The sequence below is a fragment of the Cheilinus undulatus genome, linkage group 23 (genome assembly GCF_018320785.1).
Source record: "Cheilinus undulatus linkage group 23, ASM1832078v1, whole genome shotgun sequence".
Taxonomy (NCBI): domain Eukaryota; kingdom Metazoa; phylum Chordata; class Actinopteri; order Labriformes; family Labridae; genus Cheilinus; species Cheilinus undulatus.
Genome location: NC_054887.1, coordinates 3,997,006 through 4,019,242, shown reverse-complemented (window position 1 = coordinate 4,019,242; position 22,237 = coordinate 3,997,006). Strand labels below are relative to the sequence as shown.

General features: G+C 41.4%; 1 protein-coding gene across 4 annotated transcripts in view; it reads left to right on the top strand.

Annotated features, from left to right (window-relative positions):
• LOC121505422 (ubiquitin carboxyl-terminal hydrolase 15-like) overlaps nt 1-22,237 on the top strand; it is a 48,667-nt gene that overhangs the window by 6,852 nt on the left and 19,578 nt on the right. For 2 of the 4 annotated variants that reach the window (XM_041780746.1, XM_041780748.1), the window contains 9 exons: nt 3,387-3,532; nt 5,682-5,743; nt 6,194-6,283; nt 16,481-16,628; nt 16,809-16,982; nt 19,478-19,636; nt 20,906-21,130; nt 21,217-21,300; nt 21,690-21,784. In XM_041780746.1, the coding sequence (XP_041636680.1) occupies nt 3,387-3,532; nt 5,682-5,743; nt 6,194-6,283; nt 16,481-16,628; nt 16,809-16,982; nt 19,478-19,636; nt 20,906-21,130; nt 21,217-21,300; nt 21,690-21,784 (1,183 nt within the window). Of the gene's footprint in view, nt 1-3,386; nt 3,533-5,681; nt 5,744-6,193; nt 6,284-12,881; nt 15,954-16,480; nt 16,629-16,808; nt 16,983-19,477; nt 19,637-20,905; nt 21,131-21,216; nt 21,301-21,689; nt 21,785-22,237 lie in introns of those variants that run through there. The other 2 variants (XM_041780747.1, XM_041780749.1) reach the window with 2 other exon arrangements.

Below are 22,237 nucleotides of genomic sequence, written 5' to 3'. Positions count from 1 at the left end.
TTTAAGCAGACTGTGTTTGTCTATTGTTGTGAATTAGATGAAGATCGGAACGCATCTGATGACCATTTTATGCAGAAATCCAAGAAATCCCAAAGGGTTCACATACTTTTTCTAGTGACTGTACTTGAAATTCTGATGAATCCAACAGATCTGACGTCAGCCTGCATGCTTGTTTATCTTCTGGCCTACTAATCTATCAGTTCATCATTAAAGCTCCTCTGCGTCTCCTCAGCAAGCAAGTTATGTAGCCGAGTGATGTTTGCATGTCAGTGAAGTTAAATGCAAGTTTTCTGGGAGAAGGTGGGAGGGGAAGGTGTTGGAGCTGAGTTCTGGGGTGACACTTGTTAAGATTTTTTGCAAATGCAAAGATGCTTTACAGTGTAATGTAATACTAGCACAGTCTGTTAATGTTAGCACTGCTAAAAGAAAGCTTTATTTGCATTCTACATAACAAGTACTATCTGCGTTTTCTTGATTATGTTGTCACATTTTAATCTTACAGTTTCCACATATAAAACCATCAGTGTGCAAAACATCGATGAGCTCTAGTGGTCTCTCTGGAACTATTTGGAAATGAAAACAGAGACCTAGAAAGAACTAAAAACTTGTAAAAAAAAATGACTTTATTAAAAAAGACAGCTTAGTGCCCTTCTTGGGATCATAATAAAGAGCTCTTCTCAAACTGAATTCGTGAGCTTAGTTACAGATAAACTTTTCTTCCCACAAAATAAACCATTAACCTTTTATGACTGGAGTGATTGTGAATACAGTGATTGTATTCATGTGCAAGGATAGGTCAAACCATCCTGCCATGGGGCAGACTCGGGGGTTTTAGGGTAACTTAAATTTAATAGCCTATAAAATATTAAATCCAGTTTATAAACTTAAGGTCCTTGCACAACAGATGCATTTTTTGTGGAAATAATTTGCATGGAATATTTATTTTTTGAACCTGTTCCAAATCAATGCAAGCTTCCACACCAGCAACGTAATTTTGCATTTATTATAAGCATGTTTTCATTACACATAACCATCTCCATGATGGTGATTAAAACACTACTGTGGCCATTTTAAAGCCCCAGTGATTCTGTAATACCACACATTCCTACTGTAACATGTAAAGAGCTGCATCATTTCGATCGTAGCATCGGTGACCCCCCCTCCCAAAAAAAAAGCTCAGACATCAACAGTGCATGAGTCAGACAAACGGCAAACAGAGCCTGTTTGTTATGAGTTAGATCTTCAGTTTTTGGAGGAAAAAGAAACATGACCAGACACACGAACAACAACACAACACAAACAAACTTAAATCTGCTTTACAGCTTCAGTGTACACCAGAATAACAGTAATATATCATGCAGACACCAGCTGATGCATGCATGATGAATACAGACGCAGTGAGATTAAACAGAAGAGTTGAAGCACTGAATCAAAATAACAAATATCCGTTTTTTTTCACTGAGACTCTGCACAGGAATTTTTTATCTTTTAGTGTGTTTTACACCTTGAGGATAAATTTCTATGGATCCACTTCATTCAGACGTTTTGTTATGTCTCAATCTTGCAAAATCTCATTGCATGAGATCTTGTCACACCCCTACTTTATGCACATGCACAAAAGGAGACCAGTGCCTGCAGTCATCTTGACACACTTTATTGAATATTTACAACAATCAGAGGTATAAAACATCCTCATCTGAGAATGTTTCAATGACAGATTATATGAGGAAATCCTCATAGACAATAAAAGTCACATTTGATACTGCGTTCCTGTACTGTTCATGCTCCTGCCCCAGCATGCAAATATACAGCGCTTTCAAAACGTATTCAGACCCCCCTTGCTTTTTTCAACTTTTTTATGTTGCAGCCTCATAATACAGTTGAATTGTTTGCCCTCATTAATCTGCACTCAGGAACCCCTTAATGATGAACTGAATTTTAGAACTTTTTTGCAAATTTATTAAAAATGAAAAAGGGAAATGTTACATTGGCATAAGTATTCAGAACCGTAGTTCAAACACTGTAACTTTAGCTCAGGTTCCTCCTATTTCTCTGGATCTTTGTTGAGATGTTTCTACACCTTGTTTGAGTCCACCTGTGCAAAATTGAACTGATTGGACATGATTTGGACAGGCATGTGCCTCTCCATAGAAGGCCTCACAGCTGACAGAGCAAAAACCAAGCCATGAGGTCAAAGGAACTGCCTGCAGAGCTCAGAGACAGGATTGTTGACAGGCACAGATCTGGGGAAGGCTACGAAAATGACTGCTGCACTGACAGTTCCTCCAGAATTCTCAAATGGAAGAAGCTTGGAAGTTGAGGTGAACCTGGTGGTCAGTCTGACTGAGCTACAGAGATCTGGGGGGTGAGGTCTTTGCAAACACTAGATGGGCTTTTGTGTGTTTTGCACTGAGGAGAGGCTTCTGTTTAGCCACTCTGCCATTAAGCCAGATCAGTGAGGGCTGCAGTGATGGTTGTCCTTCTGGAACTTTGTCCCATCTCCACACAGGATCTCTGGAGCTCAGTCAGAGTGACCATCAGGTTCTTGGTCTCCTCTCTTACTAAGACCCTTCTCCCCTGATTGCTAAGTTTGGCCCCAGATCTGTGCCTGTCAGAAATCCTGTCTCTCTGCTCTGCAGGCAGTTCCTTTGACCTCATGGCTTGGTTTTTGCTCTGTCAGCTGTGAGGCCTTCTGTAGAGAGGCGCATGCCTTTCCAAATGATGTTCAATCAGTTTAATTTACCACAGGTAGACTCCAGTCTAGTTGTAGAAACATCTTGGCAAAGATCCAGAGAAATAGGAGTAACCTGAGCTAAAGTTCAAGTGTTGTGATTTCAGTTTTTATTTTTGGTAAATTTGCAAAATGTTCCAAAATTATTTTTTTGCTTTGTCATTATGGGGTGGTGAGTTAACAGAATCTGGGTGTGAATACTTTCTGAATGCACCTTACATATAGAAATACATAAACAATCCAAAAATACATGAAAAAATAAACAAAGGGGAGAAATTTTCAGAAAGAAAATTAAATGAATGAATAGATAAAGATTGGTGAACAAAATATTGTTGCTTCCATTCTGTCACTCCGCAAAAACACTTAGTCAGGGTCTTTTTGTCCAAACAAATTAATCTGAAGTTCCTGGCAGTTCGATGGATAGCCACTTGAGTGGAAGAATTGATCGGTTATTATGAAGCTCTATTGATAATGTTGATAGGAACATGCCAAACATAAGAACAGTTAAACGGAGTGATTACTTCCTCCCTTTTGTTAAACGATTAACCATTCTGTTCTCCCTCTTCTTTGTAGGAAGGTCTCTATAAATTGTGTTTTTTAGTCAGTTACCAACCATGGATGTGCTCATAAGCTCATGTCATTATCTTTGCTGCAGACATGATAGAGAAGGACATGAGGAAGCTGTTCAGCATCCCTGATGAGAAGGAGACCAGGCTGTGGAACAGGTACATGAGCAACACCTTTGAGCCTCTCAACAAGCCTGACAGCACCATCCAAGACGCTGGCCTCTACCAAGGACAGGTAGGGACTGACATGACCTCTAGAGGGCAGTCTAACTTATCTGATGCCAGCTCTATCAGACATCCAGTAATTTAAAAGGACTCCTTTTGACTTTTAATTATATAAAATCAGAAATTCCCCTGTAACTTAAGCGAGAACTGGTAACATCTCTGTATATGCTGCCACGGGAGGCCCACCACCTCTCCATGTAAGCTGCTTAAACTGTGCAAGTATGTCCTGGCATCCACTTGGCAGTCGATTAGAGGAGAATAGTCTCTATGCAATCCCAGTTTGATTTCAGCACCTGCCAACAATGAGCCTGCAGGCTTCAGATCGCACCAGCAGCTGTTCCAGAGGATTGCTGAGCCTCACACAAATCCCTGCTAAGTGAAACAGTGGATAAGTTCCATTCAGCTCCTTGTCTTTCTACACTAGATGCAGCTACTGTATGAAAAGTTACAAATATTTGAACAGCAACTGTTTTCCAATTGTTTACTTTTTTTTTGTTCATTCAAACACCCCATTTATTCTGAGCTGTCTATTTAATTCCTTTTTAATCCTGGAAATCTCTGGGAGCAATTTAACTTTTTCTAGAGCTGAGTAAATGTTTAATGTAGGTAAACACACATTATTTATAAAAAATAACCACGCCCTTTGATGTTTCACTCTTTAAATGATTTTATAAACACATAGTGGTCAATGTGACTTAGCTTTTTTGACAAAATTTAATGTCAAAATGAAAACCGACTTCTACAAAGTAATGCCATTTAAATGAAAATATTTAAGGTAAAATAAGTGACTGTCTAAATATTCACCGCCTTTAAATTGACTGACCTAATTCAACAGAGGCCCAGGCATTTAGCGGTAGCAGTCTCCCAGTTAGTGAAATGGGGATCACCTGAGTGCAGTGGACATGTCCTAAGAGATTGTTGTAGACGCCTGTGTCTGGAAGGTCTAGTCGCTGGTTCATCAGTGTTCCTGGCTACCATTACACCATGGAGACAAGGGAACACTCCAAGCAACTCAGAGAAAAGGCTACTGAAAAGTGTAAGTCAGGGGATGGAAACAAAAATGTCCAAGGCACTGAACATCCCCCAGAGTTTAGTTAAATCCATCATCAAGATATGCAAGGAATGTGGCACATCGAGCGTGCAAGAAGGAGACTAGTGAGAGAGTCCACCAAGACACCTATGACTGCTCTGAAGGAGTTCCAAGCTTCAGCAGCTGAGATGAGAGAGACTCTGCAGACAACAACTGCTCTTCACCAGTCAAAGCTTTATGGGAGAGTGGCAGAGAGAAAGACACTTATGGAGAAAACCCAGACCAGAGGACTAGAGTTCAACAGAGGGCAAGTGGGAGACTCCATGGTCAAGTGTGAGAAAGTTCTTTGGTCTGATGAGACCAAAATGGAGCTTTTTGGCCGTTGGGCACCACAAACACGCCATCCCCACTGTGGAGCACGGTGGTGGCAGCATCATGCTGCAGGGATGCTTCTTGGTTTGGGAGAAGATTTATTTTCCAGCAACACAATGACCTGAAGCATGCAGTGAAAGCTACACAGAAATGGTTTAAAGACAACAAGGGGAATTCTCTGGAGTGGCCGAGTCAAAGCTCAGACCTCAATCCAGTCGAGAATTTGTGGCTGGATTTAAAAAGGGCTGTTCGTGCCTGATCCCTGTGCAACCTGACAGAGCTTGAGCAGTTCAGCAAAGAAGAACAGAGTAAAATTTCAGTGTCCAGATGTTAAAGCCTGACTGAGACCCATCCACACAGACTCAGAGCTGTGATTGCAGCCAAAGGTGACTCTACTAAATACTATCATGAAAGGAGTGAATATTTATGCAGTCACTTATTTTACATTGCATACATTTATTTAATAGACATCACTTTGCAGACATCTGTTTTCATTTTGACATTAAAGAGTTTTTTTTTTTTGCCAAAAAAAGCAAAATTATATTGACCATGATTGATTAAAGGGTGAAACATCCCAGGGAGTGAATTCTTTTTAAATGTACTTTAGATGCTTCTGCATTAAACTCTGCTTGTTTTTCCCAGAATCAGATGCCATCCTTAATCTCCCTTACCTATATTATTGCAGATGACACTGTCATGTTTCCTAAATCCTTCTGAAACAGATGGAGCCCTCTTTTCTTCCCATCATCTCCCACAGGTTCTTGTAATAGAGCAGAAGAATGAGGATGGCACATGGCCCCGAGGCTCCACAGCATCGAAGTGAGTGAACAGCACATCACCTTCCTTTTATTGCTCTGTTAAATGTAGGACAAAATATAGAGTTACCACTGATGCACGCCCCCCTATCCCACACAAAAGGTCACACATCGTCAGTGTACAGTTTAGGACTTTTTAAATTGGTCTGGTGTGCCTCGTATCCAGAACTCCCTTTCTAGACAGACAGTATAATTAATCCTTTTTGATATCACAGAATGAAATTGTCCAACAGTTGTAAAGTTTTCCCACAGCGTCACTACAGCACCTCATCATCTTCAAAAATCCCCTCTCTCTATGACTTTGCCTCTTTGCTTGACTTTTGTTGCTGACATATTCTTCTGTTTGATTTAATTCATCTCCGTTTGATTTAATTGACACTCGCGCACCTTTTCTTGAACAGCTCCTTATTTTTCCTCTACTCTAACTCATGATTCTATTCTTTATCTTTTGAAGGTCATCTGGTGCTTCCAATCTCTCTGCTTTGCCAAAGATCTCGCCTTCATCTCTCACAAACAATCATAACAGCAGCTTCAACAGCAGGAAGTAAGGCTTAGTAGTGGGCTGAGTAGATGAGGGGTGGGTGTGGATGCCAACAGCCAGAGATAGTCTGTAGCATTTCACAAACAACCCACAGCAAACTTGAATCATGTTTGCTTATAAATCAGTAATTTTACTAAGAAATGCATTAAGTTTGATTCAGATTCCTTCAGAATATACTACCTTTTTCTGTTTTGAAGTCTGCCAATCTTTGTCTTCTACAGATCTGTCTGTGGCTGTACTTTGGGGCTTAAAGCTATCTCATGATGTTGCAGTTTCAGCTGTTAGAGCTGATAGCAGGGAGGGGGAAGGGACTAAATAAGGATCGATCTCTTTAGGAATTTTCTCTAGCGACAGCAGTGCTCTCTACAAATGGCCTTCCAGAGCCTCTGGGTACCTTAGTCAGCATTCGCCTGTATTTCACACCTGATTTTCTCCCGCAGTGATCGACATAAGGCGGAAGATTATGCAAAACATGTGATTGATTCACCTGTTAATCTCTCACTCTTATGCATCACCAAGTTAAAACATTCACACTAAGATGTAAGAAATCCTCACCACAAGAATTTGTTATAATTCATGCAGATGTAAAAGTTTTTCTCTGAGCCCAGGGATGTTAGCAAAATCAACTCATGATTCAGTGCAGCTCACAGTGGGATTTCTTCAAGAAAAAAGCTAAAAAATCAATAAATGCTTCTGTCTCAGATTGTAAAAATGCAATACAAACCTCTTAAATTTTCTTTACATGAAATAACTTTTTGATTTGCGTAAAAATTGGAAAAATGATGCATTTTTCTGTTTCTTAAAGAGAAACTGAAAATATCAAATCAAAGGGCATTTTTTGAAAACACAGTATAAATGAGTAGTATTTTAAAGAATTAGAAGCAAGCAGTTAAAGGAAAGTGTTTTGGAAAGGAAAGGCGTTGGTACATAACAATTTAATAATTGATTATTATTTCTTTAATTTCATTTAACCATGAAAACATCATCAAGATTAGTAGTCTCAACATGCTATACTTCAAACTTCATGCTGAACGTCAAAATTATTTGTTTCTGTTAGGGATCCGATATGCCGATATCTAAGCCGATATAGATACCGATATTTAAATATGTTTTACATAACTAAAAATTCAGTCCTTTGAACACAATTTAAGGTTTGAGGATGAAAAAAGGCACAACCTTTTTTTTCTGACAGCACCCTTTAAAGTTTAAAGAATCAGGATGATAAAAAGATTTCAACTTACAACTTAGTTCTGTTGGTCTAGCCTAAATTTATTAGTATATATGGCCAGATTTTACAGTCCATATATGCTGATGTTAACGGCCTGGATGGATGCAAAAGTTTTGATATCTGTCGAGACTGATTTTTGCCTTTTTTAGCTTTTATTTGCAGATATTAGGCTGATAATATCATGCATCCCTGTTTCTTATATTGCAAACAGCAACACAGATGCACTTATTATATTTTTGGCTCCTGCACTTGTTTGGATAAGGTTAGGGGCGACTGAATCATAGGTTTATGCACGACTGCAAGCCTCTTGAGGATCCAATACCTTGAGGTTGGTGGGACTCCAGAGGCACCAGCAGCTTCAAATACCTGTTTGCTGCTTTGTAATTGCATTTTAGCAGCTGCTCTCTTAATCTGATGAATTTGTCTGTCAGAAACCTTCCTCATTATGCTTTTATCTGCGTGAACCCGTCTGTGCTCTGAATCAGCCTCAAATTTCTTCACAGTACGATGATCACGCTGAAGTTTTCTTGAAATATCTAATGTTTTTATAACGTGAAACGCCCTTCCTAAGTAATTTTCCTTTAAGTGGGCTCACCAGGCAAACTAATGATCACAGGTGTCTGAGATTGATTTCAGTGATCCAAAGAGCCATGACACACAATACAATCCACGAGTTTAACTGAAAAACAAAAGCATTACATTTTTATGACAATAAAATCCAATTTGCATAATAATGCTGAATGCAGTGTGAATTCATATCAGATCATATTTGATGATCCATTAATGCAGAAAACTAGAAAAAACTAGGGTTCACTTACATTTTCTTGCCACTGTAGTCATGCCAAGGCTGATCAAAAAGACAGCTGGACTGGTTGCAAGTTCTTGAAGATGTTTCACCTCTTCTCCAAAAGGCTTCTTCAGTTCTGAGGGTGACTGTGGAAGAGTCAGAGTATATAGCATAGGCTGACCATTGCTATGCAAATTAGCTTTGTGGTCACCTGACAACCATTAGCAGAGTTGTTTCCTCTGGAGGTGTGACAAAGTGGGCATTTCCCAGGTTGTTAGGGTCACATGTTCTTTGGCCCTGTGGATCGTTTGTGGAAGGAATCCAGCACTGCATTGTATGTAGGTGATAGGAAGTGTCTTAGGCCCCCTCTCTGTCCAGGGATGGTTTCTCCATCTTGACAAAAATGGCTTCCTTGACACCTCTCTCGAACCAACGGTCTTCCTTGGATAGGATGGAGATGTTGTTGTCATCAAAAGAATATCCTGAATCCTTAAGATGGAGGTGGACAGCAGAGTCCTATCAAGAGGAGGTGGCCCTCCTGTGTTGTGCCATATATTTTTGTAGAGGTTTTTTGGTTTCTCCGATGTACAAACTGTTGCACTCTTCATTGCATCGAATCACATATACCACATTGCTTTGCTTGGGTCTGGGTATTTTGTCCTTGGGATGAACAAGCTTCTGTCAGGGTGTTGGAAGGTTTGACATGCACCAGAATGATGTGCTTGTGGAACATCCTCTTGAGTTTTTCAGATACACCAGACAAGTAGGGAATTATAATGCTATGGCGCCTGTTGTTCTCCTCTTCTCTGTTGGTATCTCGCTTCTTAAAAGTCTTGGTGAAGGCCCAGATGGGATAGCTGCATTTTCTTAGTGCTTCCCTGAGGTGTTTCTCTTCCTTCATCTTCCCTTCTGTTGTTTTTGGAATCTTCTGAGCCCTGTGTTTCAGAGTTCTGATGACTCCCAGTTTGTGGTTGAAAGGATGGTGAGATTCAATAAAGGTACTGGTCTGTGTGGGTGGGTTTTCTGTAAACTTCGGTGTTGAGGCTTCTGTCTTCCTCAGTCTGCACTGTGCAGTCAAGAAAGGCCAGACTGTCTTCTCTCACGTCCTCTCTGATGAACTTGACATCCTCTGCATTGAGATGTGAGGTAAAAGCTTCTACTTCAGGGGTGGCCAATCAGTCAGAGACCAAGAGCCATAAAAATTACTGTGATACTACAAAGAGCCATGTCATGCATGTGGGCTTACAAATGCACTCCCTCTGTCACACAAACACGAAATAACATAATGAAAATCAATACATTTCCAAATTTCATAGCCAGATTTATATATCTCACACACAACTGAATACCAGTGAATAGAGATACACAGTCTCTCCTTCTCTCATACTGTCTTTCTTCACCCCCCCCACACACACACACTCACACAAACACACACCCTCTCCCTCTCTCTCATACTGTGTTCTTAACCCCCCCCCAACCACACACAGTCTCTCCCTTTTTCTGTCTTTTCTCCCCCTCTCAGACTCAGACACAAACTTAGTTAAATCAAGTCCAAATACGAAAATATAACTACAATATTTAACTAAGGCCTTGAGTCACAATAACAGAATATGAAATGACTTTTGGCTTACTGATGCTTCTTTTTTTCTCAGTGGGACTTCTGGCACTCCTTGCTCTCCACAATCCTATTCAAATCTGGCTTGTATTCCGTTGTGGCCACTCAAAGCAGTTCTTTCACATGTGTGTCAGTCAGTACAGATCTGTGCTTGGATTTCACGTGTTTCAAGGTAGAAAACACAGACTCACAAACGTATGTTGACACAAACATTGAGAGTAACTTGAGCATTGCGATGAAATGGCGCTTGAGATTTGAAACTCTGAAATGTCCCAACGACGTCTGGCATATCAGACAGAATGGCTTTCCATTATGTTCAACAAAGAAAAAATCCCTCTCCCACTCTACTAAAAACGTCCTGTGTTTGGCCTCATACTTTCATTTGGCTGTGCAGTTTTTTCCAGCCATTTCTCGTTCAGCAATATCACGACTGCACTGTTGTCCTTTTCCTCCGAAATCCACGCTCTCTCACCTGCCCATGCGCACTCCACCTCTCTCACTCGCCCCACTCATGCCTGTTACATTTTTTAAGGGCTTTTTGCACTCATAACAATGAATTTATTTTTTTTATAAACGGATCGACCAGCCGCACACTGATAGGCAAAGAGCCGCATGCAGCTTGTGAGCCGCGGGTTGGCCACCCCTGTTCTACTTCAATGGATTGAATCTTCACCCAGGTATCATCCACATATCTGAACCAATGTCAAGTGTAACTCCTCTGAAAGAAGAAAGAGCTCTGTTCTCCACTTCCTCCATGTAGAGATTGGCCACAATGGGAGACACAGGAGAGCCCATGGCACAGCCGTGTTTCTGTCTGTAGAAACCTTGGTTGTATTGGAACTAAGTTGTGTTGAGGCAGAGGTCAAGCATCATGCAGATGTGGTCCGGTTTGAGTGTTGTTCTGCCTGTCAGGTCCCTCCCGAGTAGGAGTGGGAATCACCAGTGGCTCCATGATATGATATAATCACGATATTTGGGTCATGATTCGATATTATTGCGATTTTAAACATTTTGCAGTGAGTATTGCGATACCATATATTGCAATCTATACCATTTTCTCAACTGTTCAGCTGATTTAGCATTAGTCTTGCCCTCATGTTTGTCATATTTTTGCAGTATTTTATTTTCATGTAGCACTTCTTGCAACCCTTGTGTTTCATATCCCTCTCATTCGTGCCCTGCTTACATCCCTAATGTCCTTCCCCTGGTGCTGCCATGTGTGTTATACTAACTTTCTCATGCTCTATGACCGTCACCTCTGCCGACCTCACTGGACAAAAAAATTAATTTATTTTTCCATTATCATAGACTTCAGCTCATATTAGCAATGACTGAAAAAATTGATACTTAGTGGATGAGACAATACGATATATCACTAGACAAAATATCGCAATGCTATGCTGTATCGATTTTTCCCCCAACCCCTACTCTTCAGTAGCAATGGTTTCTTGATGGCCTTGATTGCTTCTGTTGTTGGGATGCATCCTTGTGTATCTCGAGAAGTCCACAGATGCAAGGAATGGCTTCTCCTTAGTAGAGGCGGTATTACTGGACCCTGTCAATGACTTGTTCCTTCTCCAGAGACTGCAGCAGGTCCACAACCTTTTTCTTGTATGAGCCGGTGGGGTCCCTTTTCAGTCTTTCATAGGTGCCGGTGTCATTGAGAAGGCAGGCCATTTTAGACTGGTACTCCACTGTGTCCAGTACAACTGAGCATCTTTCTTTGTCAGCAGGCAAGATGATGATATCCTTGTTATTCTGTAGGGAGGCCAGTGCTCTCCTTTCCTGGATCTGAAGAAGCCTTTTGAAGAAGAGGCGAAATGTCTTCAAGAACTTGGGACCAGCCCAGTTGCCACTTAAGCCGTGTTTCCATCAGGGTGTCCGGTTTGATTCAGTACGGTTTGGTATGGTTTGGTAGGGTAATCCCCAAAATAGTTTGCGTTTCCACAGACACCCGTGCCCTCACTTGGTGGGCGGGCTGTAAAGGCTATGAATGTGAAGTCACATGCAGCGGGAGTCCTGCTGGTCCAGATGCAGAGTTATAGAAAGGATGAGTGACAGTAGGGAATAAGCATTGAACGGCTTTATTTCAGCTGAAAGTGCTTTTTAAAAAAATAACTACATCTTAATGATGTTAACTGCTGTCAGTAACATATACATACGTTAATATGTGAATATATCTAGTCTAGAACAGTTTTTAAGACAAAATATGAAAGTTTAGAGCTGTACTGTGAGAAATCGCCACATTAAAAATAAGGTAAAAGTTTAGCTGGTGTAAAATCAAACTAGATTAAGTCAGAAATCCTGGGTGTGCTGATCTCGTTTCAAAATAGTCTGCAGCCTGAAATTTTACAAACATGTTCAACAGCCACAGAGCGATGTTTTCAGAAGTTACCTAAAGAAAGAAGTAGATGAATAACTAGTTACAGTACAGAGAATCAACTGTTCTAAGGCTTCGTATTCACAAAACTTCAGCATTAATTTAATTTCACATTCATCGTGGATAGACCAGGCTGATGTAAGCCTCCAGGCTCTGCTTTGTGTTCTTAAAATGAGGTCCAGATAAAAGTCAGGAAACTTGATTTGTGGCCAGATATCAATATCCACAGACTAGAAAACAGTTTGGATCAGGTCCAATTATCCACGATTTAAGGAGACAGTTTTTTCTCTCATTTTCGCTGCTCCTCGCAGCACAGACTTCCGTGTTTTGTAGCCCGGAGCCAAGCAGCTGTGTCGCGCTGACGTGACATCAGTACAACCCCCTATTGTTGTGTGTGTAGCTCCACCTTTCTGGTATGGATAGGTAAGATTGATACCCCTACAGAAGGGTGTCGAAAAGTGGGACGGTACAGGTCAGTTTTTTGGGACCCTCTCCAACTTTTGCTCTATGGAAACGCAAAAAAATGTGTGCTGTTTCACATCAAACTGAGCCGGACCGCTTGGTGGAAACGACCTATTAATCAGCCTTGGATAACCATGACCTAGATGAATGAGAACCTACACAGACGCTGTAGTCATGGGAATAGTTTTTGTCTCATTATCACTAAAAATGTAGATTAAAAATATTCTTAATCACACTAGCATTTTCTAAATCTTTAAGCTAATGCGATCCCAACGTATGGAGCAGTTGTGGTGCAACTAATGCAATATTCAAACTAGATACACAGGGTGTCTGCAGGCTCTCAAAGAGTATTAAAAGTTGATTAATCAATTTGACCAAAATAAAGGCTTTTAAATGGTTTTAAAAAGTCTTAAGTGTTTTATTTTTTTTTTAGTAATCTAGATAGCTGGCAGGCTTTAAATACTTTTAACCCCCAGAATTTAAGAGTATTATAAGTATCCTAAAATGGGCAGTTATACCACATTTAGTTTTTTCTCTTCAAAATGATGATGCTTTTCTACTTTTTAGCTTTGCCTGCAGTGCATCAATGGTGAATGGGTTCTTCTAAATATATGCATATCTACTTTTAGGCTGCCCAAGCTAAAAATGAGACCTTCAATTCAGCTATCTTATTGCATTAGTCAAAATCATAATTTGCATACTACAAGAGGGTTATACTACCAACATTTTCTTGCCTTTGTTGTTTTTCTTACTATCGGCACAAAATGTGTATCTGTGTATTGATATAGTATGTTAGAAATTAAAGATGTAGTAGTCTTAAAATGTATGTAGTGGGTCTTGAAAAAAGTCTTAAAATATTTGATTAAGGTCTAAAGGCAGACACATTTAGCAGAAACTTATATCTGACAGATGTTCAAAGGTATTAAGGACCAAGGGCCCACACTGGGTACCAACTGGGGTTTGAACCCTGATCTCCTTTACCAAAGTCAGAAATATAAACCACTAGCTAGACAGACATGCACATCTCTTACCAATCTGCATAGATCTTTTCGCTTTGCTGAAATGCATTACAGTCACCTTTCCACCTCTTCATCTCCCAGCCTCTGCTTTTCAAACTTTAGTAGCCTCAGTGAAGGTTTGCTACCAAAAGATGTGGTACCCAGCGGCTCCATCAGGCCTCTGCCAGAGAGCACCGCTCATCTGTGGGCGGGGCTCTGGCCTCTGCTGTCCAATAGATTTTCCTGTCCCCTCCTTCCACCTTCTGTGTTTGTTTACTGCATGCCAGTGTGTCTTGTGTGTTTGCTTCTTAGATTTAGCCATTCTGCATTACATTTTTAAACAGGGGAGAAATAATAGCAATATGCTCGCCACCCTGAAAAATCAATACTGACAGAAGAAGGCGTTAAAGTGAACTTAGCTTGTCTTCCTACTCTGAATAGCTGAAGAGAATTTTCTGTCCACTTTACTATAGCTTTGCACCAAGGATTATAGTTACACATTGTCATCACTGTGCTTTATATTTAGTAGCTGTGGCATCTTTATTCTGCACCTATGTGGAAAGCACAGAATGGGTGATGTGAGGAAATTGGATCTTCACTCCCAGCAGCTCTCCAGTCCCTGATTCACTGTGGTGCCAGTGCTGTCGTTTTCTCTGAATTATGCATAGGGCCTCTTTTTTTTTGCTCCCACATTACATAATACTTATCTTTTTGAATGTTTTTTTTTGGCCTGGTTGACTTAGCGTCAGTAGCAATGCTCTATAACAGCAGTAAGTGTCACTGTCCCACCAGGCGGTGTCCACTGATTCTGGCAGGCACTCTCTCACTCTCCCTCTCTTTGTCTCTTTACCTCTCCTCTCCCCTGAGCTCATTGCAATGCGCACGTTCCGCAGTCTAAGTGACCTTCAGAATGCATTTCATCTGCTCTTGCTCCTCTCATCGCCTGCCTCCACACGCTCTTACCGGCCCCTGCCATGAAACCAACCCATACTTCAGGTTATTAAATTATACCGTCCCCTTTAAAAGCTCGCGTAAGGACAGGCATTGCATATTAAAGAGGACGGAAGAGGGAGTGTCAAAGTGTGTGCTTTACTCAGGAGGGGTGCAAATTAAGCAGGCAGAGTGGGTAAATGAGATTGAGAAGTTGTGTGATAGTGTGTCGGGACGAGTGATAAGGCACTATTATGTGTGTAGAAGTGTAAGAAAAGGGGATAAATGGTGAGTGAAAGTGTTAATGTGTGTTTATATCTGTGTAAGAGAGAGAGAGGGGAGGGTAGAGAGATACTAAGAGATAGTGGGGCCTGTGAATACTGCAGCCTCAGCTGGATGCAGTGGATCAGCTGCTCCCTCCATCCCCATCTCATTTCTCTTCTGTCAACCCCCCCTCTACTTCCCCCTTGTACTGTCCGCCCCTCCCCCCTTTCTCTCTGCCTCTCCCTCTTCCCCTCCCTCTCTCTTTCTGTGCACCTCTAGCTTGGATAGCTGTAGTCTTGAGCATCCTTGCTGCTGCTGATGCTGCTATAAATATCTGCTGGTAGCCGTAGAGCGGCAGTGAGCAGCAGGCAGGCCAGAGGGAGGAGCAGAAGACCAGAGGACAGGACAGGACAGGACAGGACAGGACAGGACAGGACAGGGGGAAGGGATCTAAAGCAGAGAGGATAACAAGATGACAGGCGGCCAAGCTCGAAAAAGAGGAAGAGGGGAGAAGAGAAGAGGGGAGCTGTTTAGTTAGCTCCAGGAAAGAGGAAGGTGTTTGTTTTTATGTGTTTATGCATCCTGTAGTTCAGCCTGTGGCCTGTGCTGGACTTGGGAGTCAAATTAAGGCCTCAACTTGGTTCGGACTCCATTCAAACTGGCACTGGAGCTGCACTGGGTTTATCCGAGGTAACAGTGAGACCTGGAGCTGGACTTCCTCTACAAACCAGGCATTTTGTGTGCCTGACCTGAACCGAACCCTCTCCACGCTGCTGGTCGATCAGTTTCGTGTGGGACATGTGGGCCGGCATGGGCCGGGGCGGGGCTGAGATGTCATGCTCCTGTGTTGCTGGTGGTGCCTGAGGTCAGAGGCGGTGGAGCTGGACACCAGGAGGGTGGACCACCGTGTGCTGAACTGCGAGGCCACTGCCTCCACCGCCATCACAGCTGTTTCCCTTGAACAGTGGGAGCCAGAAACCACCAGTACTACTATAGAGTCCTCCCAGAGGTCTGCTGATTGCTTCTTAACTCTTGTGGGCCTAGCTTTGAGTTCTTTATGGTTTTGTTTTATGGCTTTGATTGACAATACTTTTGATTGATGATTTTATCAACAAGTGGCAAAGCTTTAAGAAGGCGTCAGTCATATTTTGAACCACAAGGAAAGGGAGAGCGTAGTGTCAAAAATGTGCAAAAACAATGGTAATGTTTTGCATATTTGCAAGGATGATATTGTGCAAGAATTTGCACAAATTTTGAGCACCAAGGACATATAGAAATATGCTTGATATTGTTGATTTAAAGCAGTATCTACTCAAAGTTTCAAATGTGGTCCCCTTTAGAGACCTGAAGTTGTATTTATGGTAGTTTGAATGTCTTGCTTTGAGGTTTTTGCAACTTTATCTGTATAAAAAGCTAAAAATAGATGTAACACTTTTGCATTTGTCTCTTCAACAACTTTTCCTTGCTTTCAGCAATTTGAAAAACTTTATGCAGCTTATATAACCTGCCTCTTTATGGAATTTGTTCACTGCACAGTGTGAAGAATTCAAGCTACAGTCTACCGTCGTACCATCCCTACAGCAACAGCTATGACTACTCAGACCAGAGCAGGCAGAGTGAGCGCTCAGGCCTTTGTGGACTTTCCAACCTGGGCAACACGTGTTTCATGAATTCTGCAGTGCAGGTAACAGCATGCCTTCAGGAAATGCTATGCAGTCGAGCAAAGCTTTTTTCTTTTAGAGCTTTTTGGTTAGAGGAATTTCAAAGATCCGCTGAAGAAATGAATTTATGTATGGACGTGTGAAGAGCTTTAATCCATCCTGTGGTGATAAGTGTCCTCTCCTGCATTTTTTGCCCCCCTCAGTGTTTAAGCAATATCCCCCCGCTGACGGACTACTTCCTCAAAGACAAGTATACAGATGAGCTGAATGAGGACAACCCGTTGGGCATGAAGGGGGAGATTGCCAGAGCCTATGCCGAGCTTATCAAGCAGCTGTGGTCGGGCAAATACAGCTACGTCACCCCAAGGCCTTTCAAGGTAATTACCTGCAGAAAACTTGAGTCAGAAAGATTCTTTAAACAGCTATGTCCTCTGCAGAAATAGTTAATAGAATTTAGGAGGAGAGGGTCTCTAGATGTGCTATCCTTGAAGCTTAAACAAATCTTGTTTTATAAATCATTTTATCATTACCGTATAAACAAGCAGGTAGGAATGGAGCTGACCAAGAAAGACATAACATAGCAGTGTTTAAGCCTGTTAAAAATCCTTTAATGGAGTACATTGTCTCTGTTGAAGCTCCTGTAAAGGCCTAGTTTTGCTCACTGTTGCAGCCATGTGGGACAAATCAGGATGGTTTATTTTGAATGTCTAATGCACAACTGAAAATCAATCTTTGGAGTGGAAAAGTTGAAAAAAAAAAGGCTTTCTTTTGGCATCATTGTGTTTGGCAACTCAGCTGATACCTACATGAGTGACAGGGGTGCAAGACAACTACAGGTGCATCTAAAAACACGAAAATATCATGAAAAAGTTTGTTTTTGTCACAAAAATCAAAAAATCCCTCTCACAATATTAGAACATCACAAAGTGTCAGTCCAAATAAAGGATTTGTAATATGGAAATGTAAACCCTCCTTAAAATATCGCTCATTTATGCACTCAGTAATTGGTTGGATGCACAAATTGCATCAACGTATGTGATGTGGCTATTCAATTATACATTCAACTGGGCCAAATTTTAGAATCAATGTAGCCAGGGTGGACATGTTTGGCACCTAGTAAGCAGCTGTCAAATTTCGAACCAATATAGATCAGTTTGATGAAAAAAATTCACTTTTTATTCACAGTTTCCCTTTTAAATTTTGCAACATGACAAAAGCACATCAAAAAGTGCATAAAAACACAACAGCAGAGCTGTATTTGAACATAACCTGTGGTAGTAGAAATGTCTTTTTCACAGGAATAAATAATTAAATAAACAGAATGAATGAAATTCTGTAAATAATAATTTTGGTCACATCTTAACCAGGCATATCTTACAGTGGAAAAAAGAATTTGCACCGTTGAAGCTACAGTTGAAAATGACATGTTTTATCCTTGGTATTTTGTGGCTACTTCTGTCAGCATCGCTAACCACGCTTCAAAACATTGTAGGTATACTGTTGCTAGGCTAAGTGGAGTGTTGCATTCAAGATCTGAAATACTGTGGGAATTTATGAAAACTTGCCAAACAGGTTGCCCTCTGCATCTCTGACACGACCACAGGCTGAGCATTGGGGGTTGTTCTGGGCCGCATGTGGCCCCTTGGCCGTTTATTTAATAGGCCTGCTCTATGGGGTTCAGGCCAGACCAGTTGCCATGCCAATCAAACACAGTACCATGGTCAGCAAACCAGTTTCTGGTAGTTCTGGCTTCACAGTGGGCATGTAAAAAAGAAAAAAGTATCTCCATAAAGATTTTTTCTTGAGAAATCTTCTGGTGGACGGCTGATAGCATTGACTCTGGACTTGATAAAGACCAGTGCATCCCAAACCATCACTGACAGTGGAAACTGAAAACACTGGACTGTAAGTCCCTTGGATTCTGGGCCTCTCTGATCTTCCTCCAGACTCTGGTACTTTCTTTTACAAAAGAAATGCAAACTTTAGTTTCATCTGAGAAGAGGACTTTGGACCATATGGCGATGGTCCGGTTTTTCCCCTTAGCCTAGGTGAGATGCTGATGACATTGTCTGAGGTTCAGGGTTGGCTTGACATGACACTTGTAGTCCATTTCCTGGACTCATCTGTGAGGTGGCTCTTTATCCACTGACTCCAGACTCAGTCCACTTCTTGTGAAACTCCCTTAACTTCTTGAAGCTGATTTGTCTGACAGTCCTCTGAAAGCTGAGCTCATCCCTGTTGCTTCTGCTCCTTCTATTACCACTAATTTCTTTCCAGTCAACCCTCCAAAATATGCTGTGATACAGCCTCTGGGAACAGCCAGCTCTTCCAGAAGTGACATTCTGTGGAGGGCTTTGAAGATTGTCTTGTGGACATTCGTTAAGTCAGCAGTCTTCCCCATGGTTGTGGTTTTGTGTCCTGAACCAGAGTAAGAGATTGAAGGCTCAGGAAAGCTTTGCAAATTGGGCTTTTCCACCATATGTTTTGTTTTCTATGAGATGAATCTAGGGAATATGGAAATTTGACTTTATAAAGTTAAACACAGGGAAAAATGAGTGTTTACATGATATTCTATTTTTTAAAATGCATCTGTAGTTTGCTTTCGTAAATTAAAGAGAGGCATCCGAATCATACGATGATTTTAGTTGGGCTAAAAACTCATTGAAGGAGATTTGATGTCTGTAGATTTGGGTGCAAGTGCTGCCCTTAAAATGTGGGGTTTAAAGTGGCTTAAGATAAGAGAATATTAGCATTTTGCAGAGACTGTTCAAATGACTGCATTTGATTTACATAATTTGGAAAAAGCTTTAAATTTGGTTCTGTTTTCATGCCTACTAGCATGCCCTTCTAAAATTTTGTTTCCCACCTCTAGACCCAGGTGGGCCGCTTTGCCCCACAGTTTTCGGGCTACCAACAGCAGGACTCTCATGAGCTGCTGGCCTTTTTACTTGACGGCCTTCATGAGGACTTGAACCGCATCAGGAAGAAGCCTTACATCCAACTTAAAGACGCTAACGGCAGGCCTGATAAGGTAAGATTTACCGTAAAGCAATTAGATGAATGCATAGAGGATGTTATGTTCTATATGATCTACATCGAATACCTTTCAAATTCTGAAAAAATTAAAAGCAAAATGTTGCTGATACAAAAGTATTTTATCCTTTTATTGGTTTTATAAATCAATCATGGTCAATATAATTGGACTTTTTTGACAAAAAAAAACCCCTTTAATGTATACACTGTAATCTCAGTGAAATCAAAATATGCAATGGACAATGAATTACTACATAAATATTCACTCCCTTCATTTCATTAGAGGTGTAGCCAGTTGGTGCCAGTAGTCTCATATTAGTGAGAGGGGGATCAGTTGAGTGCAGTGAATGGAAGGTCCAGTCACTAGTTAGTCAGTATTCCTGGCCACCATTACACCATGAAGACAAAGGAACACTCCATCAATGCAGAGAAAAGATTGTTGGAAAGTATAAGTCGGGGTTGGATGCAAAAACATTTCCAAGGCACTGAACATCCGGGAGTTCAGTTAAATCCATCATGAAGAAATAAAGGAATATGGCACATGTGCCATAGGAGGAGACTAGTGAGAGAGGCCACCAAGACACCTATGACTACTCTGAAGGAGTTCCAAGTTCAGCAGCTGAGATGGAAGAGACTCTGCAGAGAACAACTGTTGGCCAGGTTCTTCACCAGTCAGAGCTTTATGGGAGAGTGGCAAAGAGAAAGACACTGATGAAGAAAACTCAGATTCAGTCTGGACTAGAGTTCACCAGAAGGCTTGTGGGAGAAAGTTCTTTGGTCTGATGAGACCAAAATGGAGCTTTTTAGGCCATCAGATAAGACGCCAAAGACTGCACATCACCACAAACACACCATCCCCACTGTGAAGTCGGGTGGTGGCAGCATCATGCTGTGGGGATGCTTCTTGGCAGCCGGCCCTGGAGGGTCTGTTAAGGTAGAGAGTAAAATGAACTCCTCACCCCCCTCAAGCCATGAACTCTGACTTGAGGGGGGTGAATATTTATGCAGTCACTTCTTTTACATTACATGTTTTGATGTAATTGAAATCACTTTGTAGAAGTCTGAGATATTAAAGAGGATTTAAAACAATTTTTGTTAATGGAATAATGTTGACCATGAGTGATTTCTAGAATGGATTTAAAAGATGAGTCATGCAAGGAGATTTATTGGCACTGTATATATAAAGAAGAGACCCTTCTCAGCAGTCCCATTGCTGAAGTCTTATTTGGTTTCATCAAAGCAGTTTGGCGTTTCCTGCTGATTTCAGGTTGTGGCAGAGGAGGCGTGGGAGAACCACATCAAGAGAAACGACTCCATCATCGTGGACATCTTCCACGGCCTTTTCAAGTCCACCCTGGTGTGTCCTGTGTGCTCCAAGGTGTCTGTGACTTTTGATCCTTTCTGCTACTTGACCCTCCCCCTGCCCATGAAGAAGGAGCGGACCCTGGAGGTCTATCTGGTCCGACTAGATGCTCTAGCCAAACCAACACAGGTAACATTCACTGTTTAAAGAGTCTGACCCCTCATTATGAACACACGTGAAAGCTGTTGTTTGATGGTGTCGTATTTCCATTTCAGTATAAGCTGACGGTGCCAAAGGTGGGTTACATCTCTGACCTGTGCACCGCTCTCTCCAACCTGTCCGGGGTGCCTGCTGAGAAGGTAAAAAACATCCCAGTCTGCTCTGCTCTGTGCAGTATCACACGATAATGCTGACAACTCCTCACACAGCACAGACAAAAATAGCTTATTCCCTTTTAAACTGTCCCTGTGCACACAGATTAAGCTGCTAGAGGGGGAATCTTTTTATTCCTTTTAGATCAAGGGAAAGAGATACTTGGTTAAAAAAACAGAACAGGGAGAGTTGCAAATGAAACAAAGTTTTTTTCCAACTCAGGTAACAAACTCTGATCAAAAAGCTTATATTCAGACCTAGAGCTCTGGACTCTGCTATAAGTGTGTTTTCATTGCCTCAGGAATGGATTAATGTGTCTGATTTATCCGCATTAAACTCTAAGATTCTTCTAACCACTGTCATTTTTATCCTCCAGATGATTGTAACTGACATCTACAACCACCGCTTCCACCGGATCTTTGCCACCAACGAAAACCTCAGCAGCATCATGGAGAGAGACGATATCTACGTGTGAGTGTGGCTGCGAGTCTTTTAAAAGATGGTGGTAGCTGGAAGAGGTGTAACGATCCATCAGTGGGGAGCCTTACAATGATTGGTTGATCAGTTATCTCATCAGATCGATTAGGGACAAGCTTTCTATCAGTGGCTGCAGTAGTCAGAGTGATGTCTGATACAGGCTCTGCAACTTGACAGAGAGGATAAAGTCCACCGATGCATGCCTCCTTTGATACAATGATTGCAGTCTGATGTCTAGCATAAACAGCAGCTTTCTTTCTACCCTTCATTCTTGCTTGTTATGAGGCTTTAGAACCAAACAAAAATAATGTGAATTCTAAACTCTATCATTATTTGTTACACTTTAATCTTCTTAATAATAGTAATAACAATAATACGTTTTTTTATAAAAAGAGCTTTTGATAAAAACTCGGAGATGAAATACGAAACTTGGAGTGCAGTTTGACA